At 41.6% G+C, this 26,436-nt stretch overlaps 1 protein-coding gene across 1 annotated transcript in view; it reads left to right on the forward strand.

Moving 5' to 3' along the window:
• Nucleotides 1-3,510: 3,510 nt before the first annotated feature.
• MAP1B (microtubule associated protein 1B) overlaps nt 3,511-26,436 on the forward strand; it is a gene marked incomplete at its 5' end in the record, with an annotated part of 71,959 nt that continues 49,033 nt past the window's right edge. The window contains 2 exons of the mRNA XM_083884153.1: nt 3,511-3,694; nt 8,357-8,458. Coding sequence (XP_083740279.1) covers nt 3,511-3,694; nt 8,357-8,458 — 286 coding nt within the window. The remainder of the gene's footprint in view (nt 3,695-8,356; nt 8,459-26,436) is intronic.

Genomic DNA, 26,436 nt, shown 5'->3' on the forward strand with positions numbered 1-26,436 from the left:
CCAGGTCCCTCCCTAGTGCTGTTCTCTTGCTCTCCAGCCTGTATGTCAATTGGTTTGAATACATGGATATGTATTTCTTTATGCTAGGGACAACACTTGACCTGAGACAATGAGCCAGCCTAAAGCCTCGCATATCACTGAAACTCAATTTAAAATTTGAAGTTTGGACTTGAATGAAACTTGAATATTAGTGGATAACAAATGGCATTTAAAAAATACAGCATCTAAAACTTACAGTTCTACATATAACATTTGACCATATCCAACTGTGGGACCCCAACTGGGTATTGAACATAATAAAACAATAAAATCGAATCAAAACAATCAAAAGCCAGATAGGTGCAGGTCTCAATCCCTGTCTCTTTGAAACAGCAAGATATATTCCATAGTCCATGAATGTTCCTGTTTCTTCTACCGAAGGGGCATATCTACGTGATTTAGCTGAAGGTAGGCAGGTAGTACCACTCTCAAATAGTATGGGTCACAGAATACTAACTCAGCTTTATGCAGCAGATCTCCACATTTTACTCAGCAGTGGACCTGGTGCTCCATATTGTAGAATATAAATTAATTTCCAGATAGGGGAAGATGATGACAAACAAATCTACCTGACTGAAATACTGGCAGGGCAAGTGACAGTGCGAACAGTGTCTATGGAGCTGGGACCCTGCAGCTTCCTCAGAGATATGTTCAGGACGATAAAGCACCTTTCTTGTCTACCTTCCATCTCAGATGATGCAACATATGCTTGTGAATGAACAAGGCCAGAGGTTGGCATCCTTTAAAGAGCTTAATTCAAGACTGTTTATTTCCAAAGACAACCTCTTGTCCTTAGGGTTTTAATGTGTGACACATCTCCCATCACAGGTCAGTCTGACTGCAACAGTTCATCTTTTACCATACCATGTTCTAATTGCATGTCAATTTACAGTATAAAATGGAGGACTACCTGAGCAGGCTATTTCAAATGTAACTCTATTACCTACCTGCATGCAAGCATTTTATTCTTTGATAAAATGCATTCTTTTCAGCTCTTACTTTTCAAATTCACAGGCATCTTTCCAGCTATGGATGTTTCCACTTCTCCTTAAAACAAGAAAATGCTTAACAGCACAAACAGTGACTTTTGAGTACTGGTGTGCATTTCTCTGACTATCACATTTAACCTAATGTGGTTGTCAGGCAAGTAATTGTTTCACCTTTACGTCCAGGAACCTGTATTTGTCTGTTCTGCAACCAGTTGGAAAGTCCTTGGAAAGCCTCTTCCATGCTTGAGAATCTAGCTGCTCTTGTTGGTGATCAAAATAAAGGCACATCTCAAAACTACAGATTGCAGTGATGGAAGCCTGAAGCTGGCTTTGTCCAGTGGGCACCACTTGGCAAGTCTTGAAAGTATCTATAATTATAATAAATTAGTAGGAAGGGGGTCATGGAGGAAGAAGCCACAGGTGATGGAGATTACTGCTAAGTAGGCATCCCATGGAAACTGACAGGATTAGCAAGGAAGCAGCAAAGTCACAGTGGGGCCCAGATGAACAGGGGTATCCAAAGGGCAACACACTGCACCTTTGAGTATCTTGCAAACCTCAAAACTGCTGCTAGTTCTTCTGAGTCTGTGGGATTGTATTTGTTCTATCAGCAGTGTCAGTTCCAGTGAAGACTGAGCACTGCTGCTCTTTTACCACTCAGCCACCTTACACGGCTGTGAAACCACGTGTCAGCACTCTACAACCTCCAGAAAGTTCAGAGAAAAGTCTACTTTGAGTGCACCACCCAGACACACCACAAACAAGACTCTGAGCACTGTATGCAGAGGAACTACTCATATCAAAACCACTAGGTGATATAGACAGATGCCACTTGAAATGACCCTGTTCTAAACTTTGTGGGCTGAAAATTCAGCTTTTTTTTGTAGAAAAAAACCCAAAAACCTAGCAGTGACAATCTGAAATGCATGTAAATTAGTCCACTGTGCCCTGGAACAAAATACAAAGTACATCCAGGGTTCATCCAGGCAAGCACTCTGTTCCTGAGCATTATCCCAGCACTGTAAGAAGCTGCAAACAGAGGAAAGTGTCTTCTCAGTCAAGGACAAGAAGTTATCTTAAAAAACAAGCTGTAAAAGTTTGTATCTTTTCCTATGTCACAGTGAAATTTATCCCACATCACTTGAGCCATACAAACAAGAGGCTTAGTACAAAGGAGTGGCTTGCTTATGTCAGTAAGGTGAGAGGAACATCTCAGATTTGACTTCTCTATCCCACATTAGGAGAGAGTGGTTATCACTTTTCAGAGGTGGGTGATCTAAGAATTGGTAGATACCAATATCTATGTAGTAGTATTAGTATTAGTAGATAATATCTATGAGAAATGAAACCTTTTGTTCTGTCACTGTGTAAGTTTCCTGCTTTCATTGCTATCTGGAGTTGCTTGAGCCTGGTTAACACCACTTTCCAAAGCCCTTTTGAACTTCTAGAACTTTGAATAAGCTAAGGTTTCACCACGCTGTCCAAAACCACTGCTCTGCTGCCCTACATCCACAGACACTTAATATGTGCAGAAAAGGCCTTGTGTGAACTATCTTACCAAACGAAATGCTTTCAAATTAAAAATCTTAGCAAGAACATTCAGATTGCTGGGTGCGGGTGTGTGTGTTTTAATCATGACTCAAATTTTGCTGCAGTGCTACAGCAAGGAGGAGAGGAGAGGAGAGGAGAGGAGAGGAGAGGAGAGGAGAGGAGAGGAGAGGAGAGGAGAGGAGAGGAGAGGAGAGGAGAGGAGAGGAGAGGAGAGGAGAGGAGAGGAGAGGAGAGGAGAGGAGAGGAGAGGAGAGGAGAGGAGAGGAGAGGAGAGGAGAGGAGAGGAGAGGAGAGGAGAGGAGAGGAGAGGAGAGGAGAGGAGAGGAGAGGAGAGGAGAGGAGAGGAGAGGAGAGGAGAGGAGAGGAGAGGAGAGGAGAACGGGCTTTGGGCAGCGGCACCGCTTTTTCAGGCGCGTCTGGAGCGCTGCCGGAGTCCCGCTGCCGGCTCTCCCATCACCTGCGGCTCCTCACCGCCCTTGTTTCTGGGCTGGCACCCGGGATGGGCCTGGGGGTGACGGTCCCCGGCCGGGGTGACGCCCCGAGGGGGGTCGGGAGGGCGGCGGGAGGGCGGGGGTCGCACGGCCGGGCCGGGAACCGAGAGCCGGGCACGGGGCGACCCCCTGGGCGTCCCCTCGGGGCGTTGTTCGCCCCCCGCGTCCTTCCTGCTTCCGGGGGCCGCCGCGGGGAGGATTTGCCGCAGATGACATCAGCCGTGGATGCTGGAAAGGCGGCGGCAGCGGCGGCGGCGGCGGCGCGGAGGATGCGCCGGCTCCCCCCCTTCCTCCTCCTCCTCCTCGCCAGGTCCCTGCCCTGCACCGTCTCCGTATAAAAGCGCCGCCGCCTCCCCACCCGCCCTCACTCCCTCCTTTGCTGCCTGCGGAGCCGCCGCCGAGCGCTCAGAGCTCCCCCCGGAGCCCGCGGGGCGGAGGCGATGGCCACCGTGGTGGTGGAAGTGGACTCGGAGCCCTCCTGCAGCATCATCCCCAACCCCGCCGCCTCCACCTCGCCCAGCCTCTCGCACCGCTTCCTCGACAGCAAGTTCTACCTGCTGGTGGTCGTCGGCGAGCTGGTGACCGAGGAGCACCTGCGGAGGGCCATCGCCAACATCGAGCGAGGTGAGGGGCGGCGGGAGCCGGGGCGCCCATCAAGGCAGCGCCCGCGACATCTCCCCGCCGGCATCCTGCCCCTCCCTGGAGCCGCGATCGCACCCCCGAACACCCACCCACCCATCCACCCATCCCGCCGGCTCTTTATTCCCGTGGGGTGGTGGTGGTGGGGGGGAGAACACCGCCGCAATGCCCCGCGCATCCCTTTTCCCGGGCGGTGCGGGGATGCGGGAGGAGCGGCGAGCCCCCTGCCCGCCACGGCGGGGCGGAGGGGCCGGGCCGGGCTGGGAGCGCCACCGAGCCCGTTCTGCCCGGAGACACCGGCGGGTGGGCGTGGCACGGTCCGCAGTGCGGTCCCCACGGCAGCCCCGGGGCGGACAAAGGGCGGCCGGGGATGCGGTGGATGGGTTGGGTTGGGTTGGGTTGGGGATGCGGGGCGGGTGCTGTCCGCAGTGTGTCTATTCCCCCGAGCCTGGAGGGGGGATCGGGGCGTTTTCCCCTCTCGGGAGCGCAGCCGCGCCTTTGTGTCTTTAACTTTGGGCGCTGGGACTTTTCTGGAGGGTTTTTTTTGTGGCTTTTTTTTTATTATTTTTTTTTCCTCTATATACGCCTATAGGTATTGCAATAAAGAAAAGCCGTATGAGTAAACGAGGATGTTAACCCCAGGGCTCAGCCTCGTTATTGTCCGACTGCAGGCTGCCCTGACTCGGCGTTTATTTGTCCTTTTCTTAAAGACGGGTGGTGTTGCAAGTGAAATGACAGTTTTATAAGTTTTCGTTGTGGTTTTTGATACAATAGATTGCAGTATATATGCGGAAAGGGGAAAAAAAAGCCCCCAACAAGCTGTTGCGGTATTAGTGGAATAAAGCACAAAGAAAATTATTGCCGGACCTTACAGTTAGTTAAACTCAGTTGATACCTGATTTTATAAGGTGTATTTTTTTTGTTGTTGTTGTTGTTCTGGGCTGGTGAAAACAAAGATTTCAGGAACTGCCATTGTTAAGAGTGGAGAAGAGATCCCGGAACGGGGAATTGGTAGCAGCCTTGTCATGTAGGTGTGGTTCAGCAGTCCAGCTAGGACTTCTTCTGTCTCTATTGTTGCTCTCTCAACCATTGTTGCTTCAGTTGGTTATTTCTCTGAATTCTTTTCCATTGCTGTTTGAGGTTAAAGGCATCCTCATCTCAGCTAACCAGTTCCATCATAACCTGTTCATCTTTATTGCTACCATTGTCTCTTGGGGAGAGCTACTGAGGCAGGTGCTTTGTCATTCAGACCTTCTTCAGCATCGCACTTCCTCAACTCTATCTAATTTTCAGTTGTGTTAGAAGAGATACTGGCTGCATTTTAATTAAATTGTCAAAGATGATAAAGCAAATTGGTGAAATTTCTTCCCTCAAGACAGCTAATACCATTCCTCTGAAGAAATGCTCTTCAGTCTCTTCTTGAGTCTCCTATTGTACAGTTGCTGCTGCATAGCTCAGTTGCTGCTATCTCCTGCCACTAAGCACAACACCCACTTACAGGTTTAGGTGTTCAGAGGGAATGTTTTGGCCTTTTAATTCATCATTTTGGATTAGAAGCCACCTTGCTGCTGCTAGTATCAGACCGTCTGGTTGACATTTTTGCCTGCTAAGAAAACTCCTCAGTGAAATTTTAAGGTACATTGTTCTGGATGAAAACAGTGGGAGTCTGACTGTTCTATCTATGTGAGGAAATTGTGGGTTCAGGTAATATTTTTCCCTTGGGAAAGTCTGCTGTAGTCTGGAAAAAAACCCACTTCTCGCTGCCTTTATTCTCAATAGAGCTTTAGATGCCTTTTGGCTCTTGATAACTCTGCCTCAGTGTCTTCTCTGGTACATCTCCTGAGTCCCATCACTGAAAAAAAAACTGTGGATTCATGCGCCAAGCTGCAGAGCAACGTGTCAAAGAAAACATCTGCTGATAGCACATCAGTGGCGTGATGCTACGCAACCTGGTGGAATGCAGAGTCATTTCTTAATGTATCGTGGGGAGGGAATGGTGTGGCCAGACGCATTTCCAGTAATTATATTTTTGGATGTGACTTTGCTAAAGGGGGCAATCCTCCCAACCCACCGTCCACCAAAAGAGAAGAGGGGAAGCGAAGAGGAAGCGTCAAGATTTCCCCACTGATTTAGCAGATGCTTCTGGGTGTGCCCTGCCTGCTGTCTGATTAGTCCTGTGTCTAATGGCATTGCACTCCTAAGACTGCAGGAAGAAAGAAATAGCTCCAGTTCAGCCATGTTTACAGCAGTTATGTCCACACTGCTGATCCATCATTGGATTGACCTTGGATTTTCATCTCCATGTTCACCTTTGTTCCGCCCAAAGTCTGATTTAGTGGTATCATTCATTTAATACATTTTGCTGCTCTATAATACACATGCATAATTTTTGCATCCAGATTGCTGAATCATGCAGTTGTAAATTTTGGATAGTCCACCCAAATTCCACCTTCAGCTTCTAGGACTGCTGTGTGGATAGGGCATGCAGGCTTTTTAGCCTTTTTTTTTTTTTTTCCTATTTATTTCGTGTTGAGTTCCGTATTTTTGAGCATTGCCTGGCTCAATCAGGCAATGATGGAGCAATCTTGACTACATCTAATGAGAATTTTATCTCTATAGCAAATTAGGATTTCATCTAAAGCATCTAGGGGTGGTGGACAAGTCCTACATTAGTCCTACATTGATGAATCATAGTCCATGTTGTTTAACTCACCTCCAGAAAGCACTGTAGTTTCTCTGCCCAAGCTTGGTGTCATAGGCCAGGGAGCTGTTTATCTTCAAGCTTCTTGAAGTTCAGCACTCATTCATTCAGTGTCCTTCAGCCTTCTGATGAATGTCAATTTAACAGTTATTGTTTTCATATGTGCTCTATGTGTATGGTATTATATCATCTTGGTGTTCCATCTCTCAAATATTCCAACACCTGGAAGATATTAAAGCCTGTTTAGATGTATTTGCCTGCCAAAACTTGTCCCAAAAATGTACCATATGGCCAAGAGCTTTCTGAGAAGACAAAGTAAGGAGACTTGCAGAAGAGTCTTGCTGCTCATCCCCCTGAACAATGATGCGTCAGTTGGGAAGTGGAGGTGGCTGGTTGGAGCTCAGTTATTTTTCCTCAAGTGGTTATGGAACACACAGGCAATCCTGTATTTTCAATTTTTTCTAGAGATTCAAATGGCAGCTGCCTAACTGTTGGTAGCTGGTTACAGTAAGCTTGCTACTACTACCTTTGGATGCTGACAAGGAAAAGCCCTGGATGCATTCTTCTTGCAGAGGCTTCAGGCTTTTGAAATGCAGATGTTCATATTTGCATGGAGAACCTCCTCAGAGCTGCAATGGGAGACAGGCACTGCAGATCTGGTTTCTCTGCTATTCACTCTTTTCTCCTCTTGCTTCATCCCTGCAACATGGCTTCTGCCAGTCTTAAGTTCTGACGTTTCTGCTGCCTTGAAACAGAACATACATATAGTATGGGAAGTGGCATTGACAGTAACATCCACAGCCTGAGACCCTGAAAGAGTAACCAGCAGTGTTAATTCTAGATTCATTCTAAGGGGTTGGACACACCTCTTGAGCCATCTTGTTGTCAAACCCCAATAATTCCATGCAAAGGCATGGTCGTGTGGGTGGGGCTACCAGACACTTCCTCTCCAGCAATTCATTTTTTATGTTTGCCAGTTCATTTGTGTAGATGAACATCTACAGGACAAAAAAATGGGTGCAGTTTTGCTTTTCAAAATTGCAGCAGTGCCTGGATTTACTTGTAGTGTTACTGCCTGCTCATTATTTCAAAACTAGAAGATTTTTCAGAACAATTTCAAAACAAAATTATAGAAAAATCTGAAGTATGTTCTATTTTCCCCCCTCCAAATTATTAATCTAAATCTTACAGAAGAAAACCAGAAACTTGACTTTTGGCTGCAATGACCTTTCTTTTTCTTTTTTTCCTGGTCAAATTTCAGTCCTTAAAAATCTAATTTGGAATAATGCATTTTTTGGTCCTATAAGTGTCAAGTGTCTCACTCCTTAAGTAGCTGGGGGAAAAACAGTAGGGAACAGAGATGTGTGGTTTGGTTTAAAAAAAAAAAGATCAAGCACAGCATTTTCAAGTCTCAAAACTAGAGTTCTGACACTTCATAAATAAAAGATTACTTAAATTTTAATTTAAAATATGGTATGCTTCAAAGATACTGAATGAAGAAGTCAGCAATTTAATACTTTGTATTTAAATATTAATTAGCAACATGCTAGGTAATGCTGTCTTTTTTTCTTCTCAAAAGGGCAACATGACTGAAGTGTCTCTGGGTGGTTCACTCTTCCATTTTTTTACACCTGTATATTGTGATTTTAAAGTTATATCGGGAACATTGGTAACTTAGTGTGAAGTGGCTACTACTGCAGTTCTAAAGCTGGGGCCTTGAAGAATGGTCACCCTTTGGAAAAGCAAATTATCTTTTTCTGATTCCTGTCAGAATCCTTCCTTCAGAATGCATTTTAAAAAATAGCTGTGTGCCCTGGAAGAAAGGAGGCTGGGCTTGGAATTCGGAAATATGCAAGGAGCTTGAATGCAAATAGAAAAATACTCAGTTAAAACTCCTTCCAGTGCTCATGTGTCAAGCTGGATGTGTCTTGTGTTTTGAATTTTAGGAATCCGGTCATGGGACACCAACTTGGTCGAATGCAACTTGGATCAAGAACTGAAACTTTTTGTGTCTCGCCATTCAGCTCGATTCTCTCCTGAAGTTAGAGGTGAGTTTAAGAGCAGAACTGCTAAATTACACTCTGAAGTTGCCTGGCCCATTACTTTTAGGGCCTTTTTAAAGTTAAGAAAACTCACTTTTTGATTGAACAGTTTCTTCATGTAGCAGCAGTCTGGTAGTCCAGTGATGGAAGCCTGTTGTGGTAGGTAGAGTCCATACAAAACAATAACTGGAAAGGTTTGCTCTGTAGTGTGACAGAGCCAGAACTGATGTCACAGCTGTTGTACAACTGCAGATCAAGCCCTGTGTTTCTTCCCAAAGGACTTGCACTGAGTTGTCTTTCTTGGTATGAGAAGATGGGTTGTGGTGAGTCTGCCTTCACTCTCTTTGGCTTGTATGAGGAAATCAGAAATGTACAGGGCTAATAAGACTAAATCTCTTTGCTGCCTTTTTTTCCAAGCCTGTTCTTCCTTAAGAGGATTCATTCAATAAAGTGAAACATTTATTTACCAGTTTTGTGAAGTGTAAAATTTGGTTTTTTTCTGGTTTCTAGAGAATCAAGTGTTTGGTAAGTCTTCCAAGATCTTATTACCCTTGATACTATTGCTGAATAAGTATGGATGAATTTAATCAGGTGAATATATATGACTTTTTCAAAGTAGCAGAGGTTTCTGCCATTGGTAAAATCATTGCGGCCTTGTGCATGTTGAGTGCTGTTGTACAGTTACAGCCTGGTACTGACAAGTGTTAAAAATTCCAGCTTCTGGAACATCTCTCAAGTGTGGTGAAAAAGGGCTATGAAATTTCATGTATCATGCTACTAAATCACCTTCCTGAGGTCAGTTGCTATACTTTGTTGACAAAGAGACCCTGATGCCTTGCTAGCATGACAGCACTGACCTGATGGTTTTGAATAATGTACAAAAATATCTTGTGTAACTAATTTTTTTCTTCTTGCAGCATATGTTAAAGCAGTTTTAGCTGTATCTCACCATATCTAGAGAGAGTAAAGCAATGCCAGAGTTAAGAAAAAATTATGTATTTCTATGATTCTTCCTCTAGTTTCAAAACCAACATAACTAACAAAACAATACACAGCATGAGGATTTTTGAGTAAAGACATGCATCCCCTTATTTATGTGGGTGTAAACTGTGGCCTAGAATACTTGTTTTTCATTTTATTTTAAATGTCATTAAGCCTATTCAACTTCTCAGTGACATTTGTTGCTTTGCTTTACAGAGAAGGAGTTTATCTTCAAGAAATGCAAAATGCAGTTTTTATCCCGTTTTTGACATATGTGTTTTAGTTTAAAACTTAAAGATCCTATGTTGTTCCTGTAGCAAAAATGACTAGTATTTAACTGCCTCTTTTAGATGATTCTAATACCACTGTGTGAATTAAAATAAAACAAATACTCTACTTTCATGTAATAAGACTGTGCACCCCTTTTGCAGCAGAAAGAATGTAGAATTGTTTAGGATTTTTTTTCTGTGGGAATTGTATTTTTGATTGATTTTTTCCCCCTTGTTTGTCTAGACTTCACTGTTTAATCTGTCATTGTGTTGAATTCCAGCTTAATTGCATGTGACTGGAATTCATCAACATCTCTGACAAGCAGAAATGAATGTGTTTTTCACTACTGCTCAATCTTTAAACAATAAACTGCCAACATCTGTGTTTAAGGAGCATTAAGGGAGCCTTAAAACTTGAATAAAGGCAATATCAGGAGATAAAGCTATCTGTTTGGACCAACTTAGTGTCTAAAATTCTGTGGAGGAGCACATGTGCACCTCCAGAATCCCACTGTACAGATCAGAGAATTATTTTAGTCTCTTTCTGCTGTTCTCTGATGCTGAATTCTGCATGAGGCTCCTTTGTATGGTCTCTGCTGTTTGGCAGAGAGAAGGCTTTTTTGTTGCCTCATTCTAATAAGATTTCAGAATGTCTAATTTCTGTTACAGCACCCAAATATTAAATTTCAGGTGTTCAACCATTGAAACGGTCGACTTTGATACTAAAGAGATGATTGTAAGGATGCATTTATTCCTTTATGGTCCCAAGTTCAGAAAGGGAATTTAGGTAACTAGGTGACATTTTGTCCAAGGGAAGTATTTATCCAAGGTGATGGGGTTGCCTGTGGAATGTAATTAAACAACCCTTTTTTTTTTTTTCAGCCCTTTGAGTCTGAAGTCTCTGTGCAGCTCACACACAGAGACAATTTGCACTTGAGGAAGGCTCCTGTTTTTGTCAGGTCTGACTGCTGGCTGACTGAAGCCTGTTTGATTATCCTGTTTAATTATGGTAATTGCAATGGTGGCTCAGTCTATGCTTGTGTGCTTCTCAGAGCAGCTTGAGGATGTGGACAGCAGCAATGTGAAAGGGTGGGAATCTTTCTGCAAAAGGAAGCTTGGAGGAAATGGGGACAATCCTGTCCCTGTGCCATTACATCTGTGATGTCAAAGGAAAGATGTGCAAGAGATTGACAGACAAAGTATTTGTGTGTTTTCACTGAAAGAATTTAAGGTCTGATCCTCCTCCCTGTGCAGTGAATAGCAGTGTACATACATGCTGGTACTGCAGGGAGCATGATTAGATCCCAAGGCTTCCTTTGTGTTCTTTTCAAGGGGATGGCTTGTCACAGTGGTATTTGAGCACGTTGCATTCAGCTGTTGGGCAATTTGTGAGTGTTTTATGATTCCTGAAAAATAGAATGGAAATGCCAGCAAATCTTTTCTGCTACCTTGTAAAGCAGCTGAGTTAGCAGACTGCTCCATAATAACAGATCTTGGAGAGGTGATGTTGCCAGGTGCTGGTGAAAAATGAGTAACACAACTAATTAAGTGGTTGCCATGACAACGGGCTGCATGACTTTAAAGGGGTACTCCAGTGGTGCCTCTGTTTCCTTTGTCATGCACTGATAACTTCCATCTTATGGTAATATGAAAAGGACAAAAAGATGCAAACAAGTGTACAGGCTGGAAAAGGAAATGTGCATCTGGTAGTGAGGCAGAACAAGTGGAGAGTCTTGGAAAGAGCTCATTTGAAATTGCAGCTGTACCTACCAATCTTTGCTTAATTAACAAGAAAGTTTCAGCTGCATAAAGCAGCATCACAAAAGACCATGTTTTTGGATGGGGGAGGGTGTAGCCATTGAGAGCCCTTCTATAAGACTTGTACACTCATTTTATTCCTCAGTTTCCATCTGGGGACACTTAACTGTTGCATTGGTGCATATTCAAGCCCTTGTCTAGATAAAATCTGTTTTATTTAAATAAAGCTGTTCACCCCCAAACTTCTAATAAATCCTGCTCAAGCTATGCAATATGGCTACTTTGTCCTGTGGTTATCAAGAACATATATATGTATTCACTATCTGAATAGGACCAGGAGGCCTCCTGTTGCCCATTAGCCAGTGCAGACACCAACTGCTGACTCACTTGAGTCCTTCCTTATCTGTGCTCAAGAGTTTTTTATTGCCAGCCTGCCTGCAGCCAGAGGGGATCTTGGCAAAGTGCAAGACATGTTTTATTTCCTCTTGGCAGCCACCTGCAGCAGTGGGCTTGCCTCCTTCATGCTTCCTAAAAAGTCTGCTCTGTGATACTGTCATTATTCCATAAAACCTTAACAACTTCCCTTCTTACAGTTACCATTTCAAAAGTTACTGTTTAGGACTGCTCATAACCTGTGGAGAATTTTTGGATCTGGGAATTTCAGTCGTCAATGTGCACAGCTCCATACTTTGACCAAGTGGTGTATAGTCCCATTTCCTTTGTCAAAGCAGATCTAAAACCAGTTAGCATCACACCTAGTAGCTTGCCCTGTGAGCTTGTGGAGTCACTAATAAAATCCTAAACAGCATGGCTTTTGTGCTGATTTACTTGAAAACTGCAGTTCATCAAAATTCCCTAAGTGAGGACATAGGTACTTGAGCTAAACCTATCATTTGAAATGAAAGAAAGGGAAAAGAGACAAGAAGTCAAGACCAGATTTTTCGGGTGCTCTCAGAGTGCCATAACTGCATAGGAATTAATTTTGCTTAAGATCTCAGGTAGCCTGGTATGTACATTTGGGGACATGCCACAAATATGATTCCTCAGGTATTTGAAGGCTCTGATGACAGCTGGAGTAGCTGTTGAGTGGAATCTTTTTAGCTTGTTGTGTGTTTGGAGAACTCAGTTTTAGTTTGCTACTAGACTTGCTTTGTGTCTCAAAAAGTATTTGCGCATTGAGGGAAAGAAAATGGAGGCAGACTGGGAAAGGTAATTGAGCTGACTCACGCTGCAGTGGCTGTGAGTGGTGGTGTCCCTGCAGGGTGACCTGCAGCTGCCAGGGCTGCAGCACAAAGCCAGGAGCCCCTGGGTCCTGCTAGAGGATGTTGGTGGGAGCATCTCCACTGGACTGCACCTGAGCTTTTTGTGCAGAGATGCTGAAGGTTTTGGTGGAGAGGATTTACAGTGTGATAGCCTGTGTGTTTGGGTATAAGAATTGTCAAAGCCTTCTTTTCTTAGTGCGGTTTAAAATTCCAGAGATGGGCTAATAAGTCTCTTTATCATCTTTTTTTTTTTACACCTTTTAAGGTGTTGCGCTTATGTGACAATCATTTTGGCATTGACTTCCATTTCTGCTTTTTTTAGGAAAGACCTCAGAAAAAATTAGCATGAATTTGCATTGCTGCCAAAACACCGGTACCTGCTGATGCTAAGCTGTTAGTGTGAATCAGCAAAATTAGTGAAAGGTTATTTTTAAATGCCTTGTATCAAAATTAAATACAGTAAGTTTAATCATCTTAGAACAGCCTGTGTGTTTTATGGGAACAGGTTTTGGCTTGTGTGAGGCAGCTACCAGAGGCACAGGATTAAGTTAGTTATGAATAATGATAGAATTTAAACTGAATTATTTAATAGAATTATGAAATTTGAATCTCCATTCTCCTTTATTAGAATGGAGATAAGCATACCTAATGGTATGTTCACAAAGGTTACTTTGTTAAGGGTTATCTGATGGAATTACAATTCTTAATATGTTGGTTGTGATATTCCTCAATCTTTTTCATAATATTTTTTCTGTGTGGGATTTCTGAAACTGAAAACTTCAACAATATATTATCTCTGATGTCTGCCCAGTATCATTTACAGATGACTTACCTCTGATCTCTTCCATCATGGATTTATGATAAAGGTGTAACAAGAATATCATTGACATTTTTAAAATCTGATTCCTTTTTGTCATGTGCAACATTTTTGTCAGATGTCTGTTTTTCTTAATTTCCTTAAGACTTATGTACTTCACTTTTGTGGAATTTGTTACTTTCGCATCTAATGCATCAGTTACTTGGGAGAAACATTAAAGGTTGTAATTGGACTTTATAATGAGAAGAGACTTGATCCAAAGGCCTCTGAAATAATTGGACAGGATTTTGCACTAGAGAAAGTACTATCTAGTGTTTTGAAGTTAGAACAAAGACAAAAAAACCCCCATAACTAGAAAAAAAAAAAAAAAAAAAAAAAGTGAACATTTTATCTTCTTTCTTGAAGATACCTTCCTACCACTATATTCAGAACTAGAACCAAAGTAAGAAGAGTTGAGACACTCCCTGTCTCCAGACTGGGTGGGATGGGGAGCTCGTGTTTATTCCCACTGCCATCTGTAGAATGAGAATTGCTGCTGTGGCTGCTGATATCAAATTTGCAAGAGCATGGCATGGTCCAGTTGTCATTTGCCTTGTAGAGAGAGGTACAAGAGGTGCAAATCCCTGTGATCCTGACTGCCAGGAGTATCTCTCAGTACCTCACAGTCCCAGCGAGTACTGGAGTTAAGCACTGTAGTCAGTAATAGTCTCAAATAGAAAGCCAGATAGTTCTGTAACAAAGGTCCATAGTTTTGCATCAACTCCCCCGAGATGGTCCCACCAACAAGACAAGATGGTTGGTTTGGGGTTGTAGTTGCTGGTGGTAATCTGTTCCTAGAGCTGAGAAGAAAAGCAGACCTGGATTTGCAGGTTTTAATCTGTTTATGATTCAAAACCAGTTGGTGATATAATAAAAAAAATTAAGTGTAAAAAATTGTGTTAATAACCAGTTCACAAACAAACTTGTTTGAACTTCAGTATTGTTTTGGTGTTGCAATTTTACGTATTTCAGCACTTGAGAACTTGTTTGTAATGGTGAGATGAGTCACTGTCCTGTGTTCCTCTGCCCCTGTCTCCTGCATAGCTGAGTGTGGGATACTATGCCCATCTGTAACTCTGGCAAGTTGGGTTTTTTTCCAAACAAGCCATCAACTCCACAAAAAACAAAAAACAAAAAAACAAAAAAACAAAACAAAACAAAAAAAAAAACCAAACAAAAAAAAAACCCACCCAAAGCAAAACAACAACAAAGAAAACCTCTTGCAAAAGATTAGCCATATTTTTAGGCTGCATAATCTCTGAGTGATTCTAAGGAGCTGTGCAGACTTTCACCTGGAAGTCAACTCCCCACTGTCAAAGGCTGCCTTTGGAAGCTGGACCAGTTTTATGGCAGTAGTAGCTCTTCTGGAATAAAGATTCATCCCAGCTTTGGCTCCCATGCCCTGAGTCATGAATAAGTTTTCCTGGGTCTTGTGGGCTCTTCCTGATGGATTGAGTATCTCCCCCACATCTTTACTTAGCAAAAGTGAGAAAACTCATGGGTCCAGATAAAGCTGAATTAATAGGTGAAGGCAAAACCAAAGAAACAACCAAAACCATCAAAATCAGCACAGTGAAGGAGATTGCTCAGCACCTCACACAGGCAAAATAATGCCCAGCTCAGCCCCTACCTTAGTAACTAAAACCCTCACCTTCCTCCTCTACTCTAATTTTTGTTGCTGAGCATGATGTTGCACACAGGTATTTGTGTTCTGGTCAGATTTTTTTTTGCTGACACCATTGTTGAGCTTCTCAAAGTAAAGGGATTGAAGTTTGACAGAGCCCTTAGAGAGTCCAACTACAGGAGTCTTGTGTCTGATCTTAAGGCTTGGAAACAGCACACATCCTGTCATGGGCATTATGGCTCTCAGCTTTCTTAGCCTCAAACTGTGCCCTGTAGTTTTCCTGCTCTTCTAGAACTTGCACAGCGCTTAGGCAAATTTAAAAAAATTATTTTATATGTGGCCAGTACTTTAAATAGATGTAGAAAGTAAGCCTTCAAGAGTATCTTGGGATAGGATTTAATGCTTGTCACAAACTAAATAATTTAATGGCATTGCGCATAATAATTTATATAGTGCTATTGATTTTTTCAAACCTATCTACTAGCTGCAAAGCTCAAATTCCAAAAGGTCATTAGACATGGAAGATTTAAATATTTTTCAATACTAATTAGGCTTTTGTACATTTACCATTTCCAAGCAACTTTACATATTTTAATCTGCTATTTAATATGTTGGAGTTGACATCTGGCACTTCCAACTTTTTTTTAATTGCTCTTGCTTTTGAGCAGATGGACATCTGTCAGTGATTGTTAACTTAGTCTGAGCAATAATCAAATCATATTTAGACCAAAGTCTTTGCTGAACCCCATCAAATCTTACTCCCATGTACTGTCCCATGTTTCTGACTGGCTTGCAAAGATGGGGCACTCTCAGAAAACACTAGGGCAATGTTACGCCAGTTGTTTTTTGTTAGATAGTTTAGGTAACTTGGTTGGTTGTTGCCTGTGGACACTTCATCAATAATTACTGAGGGGAAAAAAAGAGAAAGAAAATATGTTTTCAAACCAGCAGAGACAGTTCTGAAACCAGCAGAGACATGGCTTCTGTGGGTCTGCCTTGCTGTAGTCCTGTAGCAGCCATTGTTCTTGAAAGTGGAGTTACCAAACAGGTATTGTCCACTATTTCTGTTCAAATCACAAACTGGCTGCAGAAAGCTTGGAATCACAGTTGCTCTAAGTGATGGCACAATAACAAACAGATTCACTGCTGAGTTTGATTTTTTTTTTTTTTTTTTTCAGTTTTACTGTAGAGATTTAAGCTTTCAATGTTCTCACCAAGTAGTTAATAAAATCTTGAGAATTACTTTTGAGATCCTGTGAAACAGGAGAATCATGGAATCACAAAACCTGATGAGTTGGAAGGGAGCTACAAGGATCACTGAGTCCAGCTCCTGGCCCTGCACAGGACACCCAGGGAATCACACATACCATGTGTGATGTGGGAGCATCATCCAAACACTTTTTGAGCTCTGTGACGCTGGTGCTGTGACCATTTCCTTGGGGAGCCTGTGCCATTGCTCATTCTCCCTCTGTGTGGAAAACCTTTTCCTCACATCCAGCCTCAACCTCCCCTGTCTCAGCTTCATGTCTTGAGTCCTGTCACTGGTCATGAGAGTGCAGAGATCAGTGCCTGCCCCTCTGCTTCTCTGTCACAAGGATGTTGAAGACCACAGTGAGGTCTCCCCTCAGTCTCACCTTTTCCAGGCTGAACAGCCAAGTGTCCTCAGCTGCTCCTCCTGCGGCTTCCCCTCCAGAAGAACAAGAAAGTGCAAGCAATCTCTGTCTTTCAGCTCTCTTTGTGTTTTCTTGTTATGTATGATGTCCTTTAAATTGTTACTATTTGTGAAAGTCAGTCTTTTCCAGTGCAAAATAAAGGTATATTACTTTTCTTCTGGTTCAAAATCCATTCCCACCAAAGTTTCTACGTAAAATCCATCATGTCATGCAGGTAAAGCTACTTCATTAAAAGAAACTTCAAATTAGCAGTTAAAAAAAGAAAAACCAAAACCAAACAAACCCAAACCAAACAACTGACAATTATTATTGTCAGTATATTAATATCCTCATTATATTTAATCTTTCCCACTTTTGGAAGTTGCCTTACAAGGAGTTGTGCTCCCTCATGCTGCTTTTACCAGCAGATGGCATTCTCAATGACCATGCTCACTGCTGTGCAGTGAAATGATCACATTCTAAAGTCAGTATGAATACTTCTGTAATGTTTTTAGGTCTTAGCTGCTAATGTGAGACATATGTTTCTATTTTTCTCTGAGATCTTGCTTGGAGTTTAAACTTCAGAGACTTCAGCTCTGTTGACTGTGAAAGATAAACCCCTCAATGTGAAATGAGCTCAGCAAACTTCAGATCTCTCATTGTCCATAAAGGAGAAGCTCATTCAGGTCAAGAACTTTCTCAGGTTGAAGACCACAGATGGTGATCATTTTATGAAAATGCATAACATTAACTGTGAAGAGCTAGTAGGGAAAAAACCCAAGATCATTACCCACAGCTAGATTTGTACATAAATTAACACATCTCTAGATACAGATAAGAAAACCAGCCTGACAGGTCATGTATTCTCTGTATTTTCTGGATATCTCCAATTGGCCTGAGCTTCTCCTGTTTAGAAGCTGCAATTTAAACCACAGTCAGACCTGGAGTACTGCCTCTCTCTCTCTCTTTCTCTCTCTCTCTCTCTCTCTCTCTCTCTCTCTCAGAGCACAGCATGGAATAAAAGACCTGAGACCTAAGCAAGTAGAGTCTGACTCACTTGTCAAGTTTAGTGTATGTCAGGTTTTTTCCCTGTCTCAGTCTGTGCTGTGACTGTCTGTTAGGAATATAGGAGTACAGTAGCAGGTAGTTTAACAAAGCAAATCAGCATTGTCTGTCTAAAAATACTTGTGTTAGTACAAGTCAAGTCCCAGTGAGGCATTTTTTCTTTCTCAGAGATGGAAAAAAAAAAAAATCACAGCTTTCTAAGTGACTGTAGAACACATGGTATATCATAAACCAAGAGACCTCAAGTTTACTTCTCAATTTTGCCTCTGAACTATGTAAAGACTGACTGTGGCAGTCATACTCAGATGCTGTGGACAACCCATGGTTTGGATTATTCAATTGCAGTAATGTAATGACATTTAATTCTTTTTGTCTTGCTTCAGCTCTCCATCAAGGCCAAGTGTGCCAGTAGGGAATCTGGTATCAGTGATTCATGCAGTGTGGTCTTCATTAAAATTCAAAATGAGGCCACCAACTTTCTTCAAGTAAGATAGTAAAGTACTAACCAGATGTTAATGTAAACACTAAAGGCATAATTCAAATTGATTTGAAAATAACAGTAATAGAGGTGAAAAGCTGAGGTTAGCCATTTGTTAAATCATGTAACTCCCTCAGATTTCTGAGTTGTATTTAAAAAAGAACACAAGGACCTTTTTAATAAACAGCACCTGCATACATCTGCATAGGCAAAATCTCTTCATATATGCAAATACTGGTAAATGGACAATCAAATACTTTTCATCTCATTTAATTGTGGTGGAGTAGCAGGGCTCTTGATGCTTTCTGAAAACAGCTCTTTGTTACCACTCATTAAAAAAAAAACAAACCGAAAACACAACCCAAACAACTAAAAACCAGAAAATGCCCAAAACCATAAACAGCACTTTGTCTTATTGTGATCACTAAAACACTTGGACAAATTCAGCTTGGAACGAGTGTAAATTAAGAGGAATTCTACTGAGACAGGTCTCTCCAAATCTACCCTGTTAAATGTTAAGGCAGCTGTTGAATTACTAGATTTATAGATCCCATCTTTAGAGAGTTTTAGGGAAATGGCTGTGGGAACCTATGGCTTGTAACAGATTTTTACATATGGTAACATGCAACACTGCTGGGTTCCTTGTGACACCATTTAAAATAAAATATAGCAGTTCTTTTCTATGGTATCCTTGCACCTCTGCATGGTGCTGGAGCTGGCAATAAACTGACTTCTGTTGGACTTAAATCTCTGTAGGAAGCTGAGTGTCTCTCCAAAAAGTGTGAGCCAAGCTGGTGAAATACTGCCTGCCATCTTTAACAAAGCTGCTTGTCAAGTGGGAGGGAAATGGTTTTAAGTGCTGCCACGTGGCTCTGGAAGTGTGTGTTTCTGTGATGGCTAAAACATTTTTGCCAGTCCTAGATCCAGGAATGCTTATAAGGTAAAAGTTAAAATGTCATGGGGAAATTAAGTAAATGACATTTCGATTACCCCATTTTGAGTTTGGCTTAATGATTGACACAGCCTTCAAATCCCGAGGAAAGGGAAGTGGCAAGGAGTTGTCTTTTTTTTGCCTTTTGTCACCTCTGTTGAGCCATCCCCCCACTCTACATGCCTGCTTATCTCATGGCTGCGGGTTAATTAGAAGAATTTGAGGCTGAGGATGTGGAAGGGAATTTAAATTGCATTTGTATGGATTAGGATCTGGTGGAGCTCATTAGCATGCAGGGCACAGCTCCTGTGCCTTTCTGCCTCCCTGCCCAGAGCTTGCAACTTCCAGGCATTTCCACACATTCTCTCAGATCTGGTGTGCCTTATGGGCCTGGCCTGCATTTTCATATTAGCACAGTTTTAATTAGGCAAGGAGAGATTGCTCCAGAATGATCTGTGGATATGATAGATCAATATTTATTACAGAGATTTTTTTTTTTCCAAATAAATGTCTGCTCTGTTGGACAGGTTTGCTCGTTCAGAGAGGCCCTAGAGCCATTTAAGAAACAATTAAATCCTCTCTGGTGTGAAGTAGAATATTAAAAAGGATTAACACTGACTGACCATGTATTCTCACTAGTTTCATCTGCATTCCTCTGGTTTGCTGTTCTCATCTGATACATGGGTTTTATGGGTTTTATTGGGTTCAGGGGCTGCTGCCCTTCCCTTGCAGCAGTGCAGAGCCTGGTGGGAGGATGTCAAATGGGTCAGGGCATTGGCTAAACACTGTCAAGCCCAAATGTAAATGTGTAGCTGTAGAGTGATTTGCAAGCACTGTGCTGAGAAGAAGCTTCTATAGCATAATTCCATTAAATTTATTACGATTATCCAGGTTTGATGTGAAAGGTGAGTGTGACATAGTCAACACTTCTGTGAGTGGCTGGATGTACAGAGACCATCCAATAAATGCCAGATGAGGGGAGCTTGCATGGCCATGTCATTGTTCATTTTCTTTTCATGACTTTCCTCCTCAAATTAATTTTAGTATTTTCTACAAGGGAAGCAGTTTTCCCTTTTGGGAGCATGTTGGAACAATATGCAAATTCTGCTCATTTATGAACGTTCACAAAGATCTAGGTCTTGAAACACAAGCCGTAAATCAAAACCTTTTAGCAAAAAAAGTCAAATTGAAAGACTTAAAGTTTAGTGCATTTTCCTTATGTATGGGTTTATTTAATGTACGTTTGTAATGCTCTGTATTAGAAATATTTCTGTTTTTTAATTTGCATTTCTCAGGTTAATGAGTTATGAACTACACAGTAATGTAACTCTGTGGAAGTGTAGCCGTTTCCAAAGAATACAGTAAAGATCATAAAGTTAAAAAGTATGCTCAAACTTACAGATACTTCTGATTTGACTAGTACAGCATACATGAATCTCTCTTTTCTTTGAAATATAAACTGAATTTGTAGTAAATCTTGTGTGTAAAATTTTTCCTTTTGGAAATCAGTCAAATTTGTATTTGATCTCAGTGAAGGCAAGGTCAACCCTTCCACTGTTTATTTCTCTTCTCCATAGGTAAGTACTTTTGTCTTAAGCTAAGAAAGAATACTTGTGCACCTCTACAACTTAAAACTATCATCAGTCATAGGTCGATTAATTGACATTTAGTAAGAGTTCTCATTTTAGTGTAACTCCCTTAGAAAATTAAGTGTGCCAAACTTAAAATGTACCATGGTTCCTATGGAAAAAAATTAAAACACTACAACTCTGCCTATAGTACAGAGAACCTGAAGGTTCCAATGGAAATCTAATGGCAACTTCTAAAAGTGTACTTGAATTGTGTTCATTTAATCCTGGGAACGTTAAATGTCTCACCAGTGCCAACACTTTGTCGCTGTAAAATGAAGTACAGTTCACAAGTGCCTGTAATTACACAGCCTGTGTGCAATCAGCAGGATTTCTAAAGAGAGTCTATCACATCTAAAATAAAACTTTCTTCATCACACAGTCTTAATTCCACCTGACATTTTGCCAGCCGTGGCACAAACTTCCTGCAGAAAGCAAGGCAGTATCCCCGGTCTCCTTTAGACTAAAGAAGGTGGAAAATTTAAGTTATTATAAATCTGCTTTTAATTATGTTAACAAATTATTACATCATGTAGATGAACCTGCTGTAGATCTTAGATATTTCTTTTATTGTTTTAGCAATTTGCTCTATTTGTTATGCATGAAAAATGTTTTTGATAACCCGTGTTGATCATACTTGCTAATGAACCAACGCCTACAATTATTGCACTTAAGCATATATCTTCAGAATATACAATGTTAGAGGGTTGTTAATGAGCTCAACAGTAGTTGAAGACACTAATTAATTTAATCAGGGTTATTTTGCCTGCCAAAGTATAGGAGGATGGATGCTGCCACTGGAAAATGCTGGAACATTTAACCTGTGGCTGTGTATTTAAGGAAAAAATTGTTTGTCAGTCTGTTTCAGAAACACTGGTAATGCAAAATGTTTTCTCAGTTACAAAGGCAGTAGATATTTAGTACCTGACTCAGATCAATTTATTATGAAGCAGCATTACACTTTGTGCTGTGAATCTTAATAGTGCCCAGAGGCCTTCACATGAAAATTGCTCATTTAATTTTCACTGGATTACTTTTTTCATTTAAACAACAATAAAATAATGTGAAGTTAAGTGCAGAGCTCAAATAACTTACAAGGGTCCTTTCCCAATATTCTTAACCTAATTTTGAAACATTAATCTTTTTCAAATGCAGCTTCATGTGTCAAAGATAAATTTAATTTTATTTTTTGTGGACCTTATTTGGAAAGCTGATTGTTATTAAATCTCTTAGTCCAGCCAGAGCAGTGTCCTTACCATTAAATCATGTAGGATATTTTTTAAAAGAAAACTTCTGTCAATCCATCAGCTTGAAAGAAAGAGGGCAACAAACACAACTTGCACTATGTCAGTGATTTCCAATGTCAAAAAAAAAAAAAAAAAAAAAAAAAAAAAAAAAAAAAAAAAAGGGATCCAGAATAAGACTGGTTGGAAACCAGACACGTAAAAGATGTACTTTGTCATTGAGATGGATATTGCTAATGGAATTGCCTGTGAGAGCCTTGTCTGCCAGGAAATGAATAGATCAGCTCCAGCACAGCCTCTCAGGCAGAGCAGGAGTGATGTGTTACTGACAGCAGTTCTCAGGGGAGGAACCATAGAGGCTGAGGAATCTATCAAGGGGGAGATCAGTGGTAAACAGACAGACTAGATGGCTTTTACTCACCTTCCATGCAATCTCTGGGTGTCCCCCCTGGCTATAAAAGAATAAAATGGCAGAAATTTACTGTCATATCATTCGCTTCTATATGGGCTGAAAAAATGTCCTTGAGTTCCTTGAGGTTTAATTATGTGCAGTTTTTGTGGCTGCTGCTGGAAGAGGCCCTGCAGAGGGGAGAGAGGCTGTTTTTATTTTTTCCCTTTTTTTCCCCCTTCATTTTCTGCCCATTAGTGTGCTCTTTCCATCAAAATGCACTCAGGCATGGGGCTGGAGCTGAGGTATGCTCAGACCTCTACCTGCCCATACTTTCTGACAGGGTCTCATTGAAGGAGATCCCATCCCCTAAGATGGGGGTGGCCAGAGACCCCCCTCAAGTTTTCACAGCTGCCAGCTGCTTTCTTGCTCTCTCAGAAAACAGAAGCCAAAGTAGACAGAGGCATTAAAATAAGAGCCAGGTTTGCCCACTATTCTTCTGTGTTTTCTGATGGATAATCATCAAGGTAATGCTGCAAGGAAAGAATCACTGAAAAGAGTCGCTCCAGAATCACTGTGGATGTTGCAAAAAAGGCTTGGATTTGTTTCCTGCGCAACTTTGTTTTGAGATGGCTTTTAAAACAAGACCACCCCAAAGTGCTGGGCTTGGTACATTCATCCGTCCTTCATCCAGCCCTAGAAGAGGGTGGGTCTAATGTTGACTGAGAGGAGGAGACCCAGGTGATATGGGAGACTTCACCTAAAAAGATAGAGGAGACTTTCTTTTCCCTGGTGTTGCTCAAAGGCTCACTGAGTTGGCTTTATTCATTACTAGCAAAAATGTTTTTTTGATTATATCAAAGTGCTGTGTGACTAGTAATGCCTTGATTTTACTTTTTTTTTTCTTTTTAAGCCCAGTAAAAAAATTCAATTCAGACTCATTCAAAAATCATTCTAGATTCAATCAAAGCCTGTTATTTTCTTATATCAGCCCAAAGGAAGTCTTGCTATCTCCAAATTAATATATTTTTCCCCTGCAGACAATTCTTGTTAATAGCCTATGCTGAAATTGAGACTAGGAAATAGCTTTTGTGTTCCCATGAAAAGAAAAAAATGCATTGTATACTTCATGTTACACCTGCGCTTCAAACATAATTTTGAGGTTAATCAGTACTAATGGAGAATTCTTGCAAATCTTGAACCTTTAAAATTTTACCAGGTTAGTGGCTCTTCACAAGTCAGACAACCTGTTCAGATCAGTCATCAGCATAAAAATATTTGAGGATGGAGAGAGGTTCATCATTATTGTGTTATTTTATAGTTGGGTTTATGGGGTTTTTTTGTTGCCTTGTTCCTTTGTTAACAGCTCCCTTCTACAGTATGTACTTGATTACTGGGGATAAATTGCAGCAAATCATGACATGGTCACATACTTCAGAACATTAAATTGTCTGTTTAATTAAAAATGTATCTGCATTTGTTAACAAAGTAATGAAATGCACAAATGTGGAATCTGTCCCCACGTGGGAGACCATATGTGCACAGGAATGCTTAGTTAGCAGTTTATATGTGTATGTATAATTTGCATAAGTGATATAGAGGCCAAAGCTGACACAAGACCATTGTGAAAAATTATTTTAGTATGAAATTCTCTTCTTCTTTAATGAAACATAGGAGATGGGAAGCCACACCTTTGTAAATTTTATTAACAGATTTCCACTCTGAATTTCTGTAGAAAGAAAGCTGAGAAAATTTTAATTAATATCAGAGGGATTCTGATGTATATAGTCCATGTATTATCAAATATGAGTAGTTATTGCTGCTGGAAGCCATTGCATCTAAACGTAATTCTGCTGCTGCCACGTTGGTTTTATGGCCCATATGGTGGTGTGGACCACAGTGCAGTGCACAGCAACAGGAATGAAGGCAGAGACAAGAGCTGGCCTCCCCCATGGAGCATCCTGTTGTTTCACGTATCTGTCTCTCAGGCCAGCCCAGCGTTTGGCTGGACCACCCTGCTAGCTCTGATACGCCTCAACAGTACCTTTGCGTGGGTCTTGGCTCCACAGCACCTTTACCTTCGCTGTCACGGCCGTGGTTCGAAAGAGGGGACACTCTTAAGGCTCAGGAAGAAAGTTTTATTCGGGGATCACAGGGGCAGTCCCTGGTCCCAGGCCTGTGCCTCAGGAGAGTGGCCCAGGACCTGGCCTGCAGGGGGTTTTTGTTCAACAGAAGTCTCAGGGGTGGGTACAAGTTGTAAACTAATGAAACAAAGCAAGGTGACTAATGCCAACTGCAATACACAAACATCAACAAATCAGGTAAATTGGGGTGGGATCCCTGGGGAATCCACCAACCACTGTCCGACACCTCTCAGAATGTCTTGGGCCTGGGAGATTGATGGACAGGAGGGGGGAGAAGATACATTGGGATGGGGAAAAGACAATGGGAAGACCAGTCTCCAGGCAGAGACTTAGGTTGTCTTGGAAACTCTTATCAACTTCTGATAAGAACATACCAAGACAGGGGCCCTTACCAAGCTGGGGCCAAACTCCAAGCCATACCAAACTTATAACTAAAAACCTATAAAACAATTCCAGCATCCCCACAGCTTCCAGGTGTGCCCTTGTTCTGGATGGGTCAGGGAGTCAAAGAGCCCCTGGTGTATGTTTGACCTGTTAGAAACCCTTGTTTCCTTTGTCACACTTGCTTGGACTTGCTCGTTCTGATGTTACTCCACATCTTTTGAAGGTTTCCCATCTAGTTGCACTCTAAGCCCATCAGCATAGGAAATATGTAATTGTCATAAAAGACTGCTGGATTACTGTAAAGGCCAGAACTAGATGAGTCACAGGAGAGTTTTAAGCTGAGAGGGGTAATTTAAATGAGACTTTATGTTCTATTGTATTTATAGAAGAAACAAAAGCAATTTGTGCACTAGAAATGTAACTGAAAACCAATTTTTTTTGTGAACCTTATTTATTCATTTCTAAATAGTGCTATAGACATTTAATTTCCCATATATTTTCCTAATGGAAGCAAATTACTGTAGTCAAATGATAAAACACTCTGAACAAGCTTACAAATAAAAACCCTGAAAAAGTCTTATTTGTGTCTGAACTCCTGGGCCATTTCATATGGGTATGACCTAGCTTTGACAGGTATGCTACAAATGATCTTGAAATGTCAGATGAATTCTGATTAGAAATATAGCTGGTTCCCAGGAGGAAATAAAAGAAAACAAAAGGAATTTTTGTTATATTTGTATCCATTCTGTTGATTTCCTTTGCTAGACCACTTCACGTACATCACCACGGATCCAGAGGTTGTCTTATACTTGTTCCTGCTCCACACAGAAAACAGAGATGGCCTACATGCAAGCCTTACTTAAACTGTTTAATGTATTGTTATAGAAGGTAGCCAGAAGTTTTTTAGAACAATTGTGCAGAAATATGATACTGAGTGAAAGTAAGACAACAATGTAAGAAACTCAGTTACTTCTCATCAGACTTGAGCTCCAAACCTTCCACCACCTCTGTTGCCCTTCCCTGGAGCTGCTCCAGCAACTCAGTGTCTTTTTTATAGTGAAGGGTCCAGATCTCAACACAGGATTTGAGGTGCAGCCTCACCAGTGCCCAGCACAGGGGACAATCCCTGCCCTGCTCCTGCTGCCCACACCATTGCTGCTACAGCCCAGGATGCCATTGGCCTTCTTGGCCACCTGGGCACTGCTGGCTCCTGTTCAGTCACTGTCACCAGCACCCCCAGGTCTTTTTCCTGTCATTCTGTCCCAGCCTGTAGAACTTCTTGGGGTTGTTGTGACTAAAAAAGCGTACCTGGCAATTTGT

The sequence above is a fragment of the Zosterops lateralis genome, assembly GCF_965231275.1.
Source record: "Zosterops lateralis genome assembly, chromosome: Z".
NCBI classification, from domain to species: Eukaryota; Metazoa; Chordata; class Aves; order Passeriformes; family Zosteropidae; genus Zosterops; species Zosterops lateralis.